The sequence below is a fragment of the Canis lupus genome, chromosome X, assembly GCF_011100685.1.
Source record: "Canis lupus familiaris isolate Mischka breed German Shepherd chromosome X, alternate assembly UU_Cfam_GSD_1.0, whole genome shotgun sequence".
In the NCBI taxonomy this organism is placed as follows: Eukaryota; Metazoa; Chordata; class Mammalia; order Carnivora; family Canidae; genus Canis; species Canis lupus.
This window is the reverse complement of record NC_049260.1, coordinates 57,005,691-57,015,252: the sequence shown is the minus strand read 5'-3', so window position 1 is coordinate 57,015,252 and position 9,562 is coordinate 57,005,691. Positions and strand designations below refer to the sequence as shown.

Genomic DNA, 9,562 nt, shown 5'->3' with positions numbered 1-9,562 from the left:
TCTCTAGGATTTTGATGGAATCTTGTCTCACATTTAGATCTTTCATCCATTTTGAGTTTATCATTGTGTATGGTGCAAGAGAGTTGCTTAGTTTCTTTCTTCTGCTTGTGGATGTCCAATTTTTCCAGCACCATTTATTGAAGAGACTGTTTTTTTTATTCTCCAGTGGATAGTCTTTCCTCCTTTGTTGAATATATTAGTTGACCATAAAGTTGAGGGTCCACTTCTGGATTCTCTATTCTGTTCCATTGATCTCTGTGTCTGTTTTTGTGCCAGTATTTTCATGAAGTCCCAATGATTATTTTTTGCTTTTCTTTCCCTTGCCTCAGGAGACATATCTAGAAAGAAGTTGCTATGGCTGATGTCAAAGGTGTTACTACCTGTGTTCTCCTCTAAGAATTTATGATTTCCAGTCTCACATTTAGGTCTTTAGTTCATTTTGAATTTATTTTTGTGTATGTTCTAAGAAAGTGGTTCAGTTTCATTCTTTTGCTTGTTGCTGTCCAGTTTTCCCAAGACCATTTACTGAAGAGACCATCTTTTTCCCATTGGATACTCTTTCCTGTTTTGTCAAAACTGACTATAGAGTTGTGGGTTCATTGATGGCTTTTCTATTTTGTTCATTGATCTACATGTCTATTTTTGTGCCAATAATATACTGTTTTGATCACTACAGCTGTACCATATGATGTGAAGTCCAGAATTTTGATGCTTCCAGCTTTTCTTTCCTTTTTTTCAGATGGCTTTGGCTATTCAGGGTGTTTAGTGTCACATACAAATTATAGGATTGTTTGATTCAGTTCTGTGAAAAGTGCTGTTGGTATTTTTATAGGAATTGCATTAAATGTGTAGATTGCTTTGGATGGTATAGACATTTTAATTATATTTGTTCTTCCAATCCATGAGCATGGAATGTCTTTCCAAATGGAACTGCCCCACTCTCCAGCAATTGCACATAGATATTTACCCAAAGAACACAAAAATACTAATTCAGAGGGATACATGCACCACGATGTTTATGGCAGAATTATCTGCAATAGCCAAACTATGAAAACAGTCCAAGAGTCCACCCGCTAATTAATAGGTAAAGAAGGTATGGTATATAAATACAATGGATAAAAAAATACAATGGAATATAAGTCATAAAAAAAGAACAAAATCCTGCCATTTACAATGATGGACAGAGCTAGAGAGTATTATGCTAAGCAAAATAAGTCAGTCTGAGAAAGAAAAATATCATGTGATTTCACTTACATATGAAATATAAGAAACAAAACAAATAAGCAGGCAGAGGGAAACGAGAGAGAGGCAAACCAAGAAACACACTCTTTTAAAAAAAAGATTTTATTTAAATTCCAGTTTGCATATAGTGTGACATTCATTTCATTTGTATAATATAATGATTCAAAACTTCTATATAACACCCAAGGCTCATCACAAGTGCACCCCTTAATCTCCCATCACCCATCTAACCTATTCCTCCACTCACTTACCCTCTGGTCACTATCGGTTTGTTCTGTATAGTTAAGAGTCTGTTTCTTTCTTTTTATTTCTCAGATCCAGTGTTAAGGTTAGGAACAGGGTGAAGGTTAGGTTTAGGGTCAGGGTGAGGGTATGTGCCTGGTATCCTGCAGTTCAGAGATCTCTCCAGAGTGTTAGGTTTAGGGTAGCATTAGGGTAAGAGTTATGAGTAGACATCAGGAGCTATGGGTTACAGCTATGCTTAGTGTTAGGTTTAGGGTTAGGGTTATGGTGTGTGCCTGGTATCATGGTACTTCAGAGATCTCTCCAGGGAATAATACCCTATACATCTGTTAGAGTGAGAGCAGACATGGCAGCTATCTACTGAGCTAAGAAGAGAATTTGGGCCTCAAAATGTTTTTTAAATTCACATTCAATTGTTCCTTCTGTTTTTATCTCTACCTTCACAGCCATTTTCAGAAATATTACCAATTCTTAAAGATTTAGTATCTTCTCAAGAATGGAAACACTCTTGAGAACAAACTGGTGGTTGCTGTGTATGAGGTGGGTAGGGAGATGGATTGAAAAGGTGATGGGGATTAAGGAAGGCACTTGCTGTGATGAGCACTGGGTATTGTATAGAAGTGTTGGATCACTATGTTGTACACCTGAAACTAATATTACACTATATGTTAACTAACTGGAATTTAAGTAAAAACATTAAACAATCAAAAAATAATGAAAAGCAGAGAAGCAGCCTGGTTATTTTGGAGAATATACAAACATTTAAGAGTAGGTAATATTTCTGAAAATGGTTGTGAAGGTAGAGACAAAAATAGAAGGGACAATTGAGTATCTACTTAAAGAGTATTAAGAGCCTTGAAACCCCTCCTTGCCTCAGGTCAGTATATAGCTGCCATGTCTATTCTCACCCCAACAGAAGTCTGGGGTTTTATACCCTAGAGAGGAGCCTGAAGTGCTGAATGCCAGGCACATACCGTAACCCTAACCCTAACCCCTAACCCTAACCCCTAACCTCTAACCACTAACCCCTAATGCCTAAACCTAACCCTAACCCTCTGGAGAGGTCTCTGAACTGCAGAATACCAGGCACATATCCTCATCCTCACCTTAACCCTAAGCCTAACTCTAACCTCAACTCTAGATCTGAGAAAGTGGGTTCCTGATCCTATCATGAGAGAAGGTGAGAAACAGCCTATTTATTCTGGAGAAGATCCCAAACATTTAAGAATTGGAATATTTCTGAAAAATGGTGTGAAGGTAGAGATAAAACAGCAGGAGTAATTGAATATCTATTTAAAGAGTATTTAGAGCCATAAATCGCCTTCTTGCCTCAGCTCAGTCCATGAATGCCATGTCTATTCTTACCCCAGCAGAAGTCTGGAGTTTTATTCTCTGGAGAAGTCTCTGAACAGCAGGATGCCAGGCACATATCCTGACCCTAACCCTAACCTTAACCCTAACCCGTGATTCCTAATGCCTAACCCCTAATGCTAATCCTCACCGTAAGCTTCTGGAGAGATCTCTGAACTGCAGGATATAAGGCAAATAATCTTGCCCTGGCCCTAACCATAACCATAGCCATAAACATAAGCATAGCATAACCATAAGCAAAACCATAACTCTGGCCTTAATCTTAACTTTAACCCTAGAACCAAGGGGGAAAAGGATATAGTGTGTATACACACACACACACACACACACACACACACACACACAGTGGAATATTACTCAGCCATTAAAAGGATTAAAGTCTTGTCATTTGCAATGACTTTAGATGGAGCTAGAAATTCTTACGCTAAGTGAAATGAGTCAGTCAAAGACAAATACCATATGATTTCACTCATATATGGAGTTTAAGAAACAAAACAAATGAACAAAGAGATAAAAAGAGGAAAAACAGGGGATCCCTGGGTGGCTCAGCAGTTGAGTGTCTGCCAAGCTCAGGGTATGATCCTGGAGTTCCGGGATCAAGTCCCACATCAGGCTCCCTGCATGGAGCCTGCTTCTCCTTCTGCCTGTGTCTCTGCCTCTCTTTCTCTCTGTGTCTCTCATGAATAAATAAATAAAATCCTTTAAAAAATTTTTTAAAAATAAAAAGGAGGAAAAACAACAAGAATCTTTTTTTTTAATTTTTATTTATTTATGATAGTCACACAGAGAGAGAGAGAGAGAGGCAGAGACACAGGCAGAGGGAGAAGCAGGCCCCATGCACCGGGAGCCCGACGTGGGATTTGATCCAGGGTCTCCAGGATCGCACCCTGGGCCAAAGGCAGGCGCCAAACCGCTGCGCCACCCAGGGATCCCAAGAAAGAATCTTAACTATAGAGAACAAAGTGCTGGTTGTCAGAGGGGAAGTGGGTAGGGCATGAATTAAATAGGTGATGGGGATTAAGGAGTGCATTTGCTGTGATGAGCACAGGGTGATGTGTGGGAGTGTTGAATTAATATATTGTACACCAGAAACTAATATTACACTATATGTTAACTAACTGGAATTTAAATAACTTTAAAAACAATTATTATGGATACATGTGTATGCTAGGTTAAAATAAAGAGACATCTGGAAAAGGTAGGTGTACTACGTGGGATGTCACTCCATAGGATGTCAACCCCACTCCATGGGGGAAAACGCTGCCAGTAAACTGGTGCAGAAGGTAAGAACAAAAAGGGTAGTGATATCATATAGGAATCCTGTGGTACAGACACCTGTCTCAACCCACCAGTGGATTATTTAAAATATGAAGAATAAACACTGTGTTCAATTGATATGCCTAAATCTCTTTGTGTGTCACTTATTGCTGATGGTGACAACATTCAACTTTTGTTCCCCTCTGTAAACATAAAGTGCTTTCATAGTTGGAACCTCCTTATATCTTACAACATTTCTAGGTGTGTGACAGGGTTAGGTTTTATTCTATTTTACAGAAGAGGTCAAGGAAGAGGGAAAAAAACTAAACCAAAGCTCTAATGATACTGGCACAGGGACCCATCTTTCCTGATAGTTACTTCTGTGTCTCCCTAGCAGGCCCATTATGATGCAGTGTTCTATGGCCAATAAGGTGCAAGCAGATTGGAGTCAGAGTACCTCAGAAATGCTAAGGAAGTGGAGGCACCAGGTATCTTTAAGGAGAGGAGTGGGTGGTAAGTATAAAAAAACCACAGAATTGTTTCAAACTTTATTAAGGAGGTATTAGACCCCCAGATCTGTTCTATGACCCACTCAACCAGAAAACTGTTTTCCTTTATTCCTCCCAGAAGAACATGGGAGGTTTACCTTCTGGAGAGATTTATTTGGGGGAAGTTGTGGGCTTGGGTGTTCCAGGCATAGAGAAAGCCAGGGGTGAAACATGACCCAAAAGAATTAGGTGAAATTTAGAACCCTGAATGCCTACTGTGTAGCCTGGCTACACAGCCCAGGCTACACAGTACTTTCGTCTGTGAGAACTCACAGGTATACTAGAGCTCCAGGCAGGAATATACGTTTTGCCGATGCAATCTTATCAGCCTATGAACCATGTCTGATCTAGAAAGCCTTGAGGTCAGCCACAGCCTGTTCTGGTTGTATGTCACTCAAACTAAATTAAGCTGAAGGTGATCCAGACGTGTTTTCAGGCCTTGAGAAATCTGACTCACAGCACTACAACCAGCATAATCAACAGTCTACACTTCTGCAATGGCCCCTATAATCCCTAAACCTAAACCTTGTGAGGGGGCCAAGTGTTGTACAGTGTCATGGATACACCTCTGGGGAAACAATAGGTCCACATTACAAGAGTACTGGTTTAATAAATTCTGACCTTCTTTTCTAATTTTTCTCAGACCCATGCAAGAACTCAGGAAAAAGTTAGCTGGCTGTACCTGCTAATTATCATGACTATAATTGATGAAGACACTGGTAACAAATCATTGCCTTACCAGGGCCCTAGACCCCAGATATTAGATAGGGAGCCCCAGGGGAGTTTCTGCCCCCACATTCAGGGTTCTCACTGTTACCCAGCTTCTAATAGGTATCACTTGAGAAGAAGGACACTGGATGGTAATTGAAAACTCTGGTTATGTTGACATGTTATTTATTCTCTCATGATTTCTAAGGCATTTGCTTCTTTTCTGACACCCACAATATATGACAGTTATCACAAACGAGACTTAATTTGATGGGAAGAGGGCAAGTAAGTGAATTATACTTACAAAAACCTCAAAAATGCCTTTTATGTTACATACGCATTAATATCTCAATGTATAAAATTTTATCACACGCACACTCAATACAGAGGGGCAATAAGGCAATAGAGACGGTTAATAATGATACTATTGAACAATGTAATTCAAGTGATTTTTGTTTAATTGCTTACACTTTTTTCTGTATATCTATGATTTAACAAAGATTCTCCTTTTCAAAATGCAAGAGGTGGTAATTTTTTACGATACTAGAAAATATGGAAAAATATGCTTAAAGTTTTAAAAGTCACCGTTACTTCACCTATGAAAGATGTGACAATTCTATCTTTCCCTTTTATTAGGAAAACATAAAAAGATTTAAATTGTACGATACAAATGCTGTATTTCCCTCACAAACATATGCCCAAACCAACATTGTTAAGATATTGGTTCAGTTTCGTCTCTTGTTTCTACTGTGCACCTCTAAAAACTGAGATTTCCGTTATTAAACAATATTTTAATCATGATGGACATTCAGGTTCATCTCATGGCTTTGGAAAGTCACCTTGATCTTCCTCAAATAGTTAAACAGTTGTTACAAAACTATTCACCTAAATAATGTCTACTCTCCTCAGTGATTGAAAGTCTTATTATCATTTCACTAATATTTGTGTGATTTTGCTACTGTTTCTTGTATCTTCTACTAACAGGACTTGTGTCAATATGAATGGATGTTTGTATATGGCAGTGTAAGTGTGGCAACACAGTTATTTTTGCAGTTAGTTGCAAGGGCTAGATTATGTGATGTTGTTTTATCCAAGGTGCTTTATGTGGTTGGCCACACCCTGGGAACTCTTATCTCTTGACTTTGGCAGCAATGTTCTGTCAAAAAGACTCATTATCATACGTTGTGTGTCCTCGTTTTCTTGATTTCCTGGAGCTCAAATATAGCATAGGTGGTAAAATTGAGCAACAAGCAAAGTACATGGAATTTAAAAAAAATGTTCTTAATCAGTGTCTTATGTTTCAGGAGCTAGAGGGAGAGGACATCCACGCAATTCATGGGCCTCCAAGGTATCTAACTACAAGTTAAAAGAAGGGGACAGAGAAGCACAATGATTAAGCTGACCTCTTTAGCTTTTAACTTAGGATATAATGTTTTAGCTTTTTATTTTGTGGAAATATTTAAATTTTATATTGTGTGACCTGAGTTTTATAGTTGTGTACTTATACGCAACGGGTAAGAGAAAGACTTGAACAAATTAGTTCTTCATTTTCTACTTTAATTTGTCTTATTAGGGGAAAATGGCATGCCACTGTTTAAATACAAGATAAACCTTGGAATCTGGCTAAATATGTTTCAAAATTGTGGAGAGTCACTGTGTGGAAACAAAGGAATGGAACAGAGAGAAAGGATAGCTGGATAGGCCAAGATCAGCAGTGCCAGTGCAGTTATGGCCCAGGAAACACCTCAAATGAGTCAGCTGAACCAGACAAAATTGAAGAGTAGAGAAGCATTTAGACAGAGGAAGTCTGTTGTATGCAACACATTACAAATGAAGGGGACAAAAATATATCTATGTGGAAAAATGGAAATGATAGGCAATTGATAAAGTAAATTCAGTAGGCATAGGGGAATTCTTCAATCCTCTCAATTACCTCAGACATTTAAATTTACTCAACAATGGAAAACAGACTTTTGGCTCTCACAATGATAGACTGCCACATGGTAAGCACTCAATAAACATTTTTTAACAAGCGAACGAGCAAATACAAGAAAGGCTTTCTGCATTGGGCAGTGGCATCTTAGATCATTTGAAGAGTTGTGGGTTGCCTGGATGAACACTAACAATGATTTATTTTATTATAGAAGTATCCAATTTGTTGGGGCAGATCCCACAGTTGTCACAAAAAAAGATTTTCTATTTTAGTAAAGACAAAGAAATAGACATTTCTGCTTATTTTTCAGAATAGGATCTATGCCAGTAGAATGGCATGAGGACTTTTCCTATTAATCTAGGAGAAGTAAAGTGAAACTATCAAGTGCAACAATTATATTATTTAGGAGATTTAGACTCAATTGATGCATCTATTGTCCAGATTGTGTTTTCTAAGAATAATTTCCAAATAAAAACAAACCACTCTCAAACAGGGGGTGGGGGATGTGCAAAAGGGATCTCATAGCTCAAGAATCTAATGGTGAAGGGAAAGAGCGGATAGACTTCAATTCTAGACTCAGCCTTGTATACACAGTATGACATCACTTAAGGAAGAACCCTGGGTGTCTTTCCCAGGTCTGAGTTGAAGAGAGAAATGACATGGCTGGTAGGGACTACTAGAGTGAGGATATTTCCTATCTTTCTACAGGCTGTCAACAATCCAGATGAGGAACATGTGGCCTTTGTTGTGTTGATTGATATTATGCAGAACCAATCTGAAGACAGTGGCTTGCCAAGCCAACCTGCTGCTCCCCGTGAATCTTGGAAGACCCCATTCAGGAGAACTTTGGATTGTTTTACAAAATGCTTTGGGTGACAGCAATGTCCCAATCTCTAGCTCTCTTGATTTCTCCCTTCCAAACTGTCTCCCCTTTCTGATAAACCAGGAGAATCCCTAGGTTTTCTAACTTTAAGGTTCTCCCAGGACCAGCTGACCTTCTTCTTTCCTTCATAGGAAAGGATATAATACAAACACAAATTCCATGATTTGAGACCATGTATGTTACAAACACAGACCCTTAAATATAAATATTCCTCTACTACCACATTCACCTAATTTTTACCATTATTCTCTTGGTTGTTTTATAATAATGCTGGCATGCTTGCTTATTTTTCCCTTCATCATATTTGTAGCATCTGTTTAAAATAGGCAGCACCCTCAGGGATGGAGGTTGTCAGGGTTGGTGGGAGTGGGGAATTCACTATAGGGAGATACCACTTTACTTAGCCCTCTGAGGCTATACCTCCACCATCTAGGGGCACTACTGCTTGTTCCTGACTCATTCATGGAATAGAAAACTGTGACCAGTAGGCAGTGATTTAGTTTTTCAGGATTCCCCCCCCCCCCCATACACACACACACACAGACGTCAGTTCTCATACTGAGTGGGACTATTCCATGAAGGGTTAAGAAGAAATAATACCTGTCTACTCAGCTATCAATCTTCAGCGCTATCATCTATCTATCTATCTATCTATCTATCTATCTATCTATCTATCTATCTATCTCTATATGCCGACACCTCATATATAAGGGAGATGAGCAATGATTCAAAAGGAGCAGCGTTAGGAGAGAAGTTGCTTCAGGATTCTAGAGAAAGTTTACCTTAAACTTTATTATTGTAATGAACTCATGACCATCACCACTCCACTGTCAGACAGAATCCCACCAACAACATATCACCCCCAACATCAGGTTGTTCTTTCTTATTTGGGATTTTTTTTCTTCCTCAGCTTCTCTTGAAAGGTAACAGAACATAACATTCTCAAGGAAAGAAGAAAAGTTTTGAAGCATAACTGACCTTAACTTGACAAACTTGGAGGAAGACTCCAGAGAATTCATTTGAGTAATTTTCAAAATATTCTAGAGTGAAAATGTATTATTACTTGCTACATAAAATTATTAAAAGGCATTTAACAACACTTAATTAGAAGTCTAAGTGAACATCACAACTTAAAAAAACTTTTATCAAAGCCTATGTCTCTCAACTCCACAAGATAAAAAAGCCAAAACCATATGCCACCACAATCGCATATATATATATATATATATATATATATATATATATATATATATATGCCTGTTTTTATGCCAATGCCATACTGTTTTGACTACCGTAGTAGTTATACAGTTTATTTAGTAGTGATATAGTTTCAAATCAGGAAGTATAATGCTTCCAACCGAGACGTATAATGCTTCC

General features: G+C 38.3%; 1 protein-coding gene across 2 annotated transcripts; it reads left to right on the top strand.

Annotated features, from left to right (window-relative positions):
* Nucleotides 1-4,514: 4,514 nt before the first annotated feature.
* LOC119868206 (protein FAM236A-like) lies at nucleotides 4,515-9,285 on the top strand. Of its 2 annotated transcripts, none has more exons than XM_038586528.1 (4): nucleotides 4,515-4,626; nucleotides 6,674-6,717; nucleotides 8,011-8,174; nucleotides 9,096-9,285. In XM_038586528.1, exons 1-4 carry the CDS (start codon nucleotides 4,518-4,520, stop codon nucleotides 9,103-9,105), a joined length of 327 nt encoding a protein of 108 aa, XP_038442456.1. In that variant the 5' UTR covers nucleotides 4,515-4,517; the 3' UTR covers nucleotides 9,106-9,285. The 2 variants fall into 2 exon arrangements, 1 of the variants encoding a protein (XP_038442456.1); XR_005385966.1 differs by lacking the exon at nucleotides 9,096-9,285 and adding an exon at nucleotides 5,305-5,380 and having other exon boundaries at nucleotides 4,557-4,626; nucleotides 8,011-8,348.
* Nucleotides 9,286-9,562: the final 277 nt, after the last annotated feature.

Excerpts from the sequence above, each read along its gene's own strand:
- LOC119868206 (XM_038586528.1), top strand. The coding sequence starts at position 4,518 with ATGATGCAGTGTTCTATGGCCAATAAGGTGCAAGCAGATTGGAGTCAG. Across the intron at positions 4,627-6,673 it reads TTTAAGGAGAGGAGTGGGTG|GAGCTAGAGGGAGAGGACAT; the intron begins GTAAGTATAAAA and ends CTTATGTTTCAG. Across the intron at positions 6,718-8,010 it reads GCAATTCATGGGCCTCCAAG|GCTGTCAACAATCCAGATGA; the intron begins GTATCTAACTAC and ends ATCTTTCTACAG.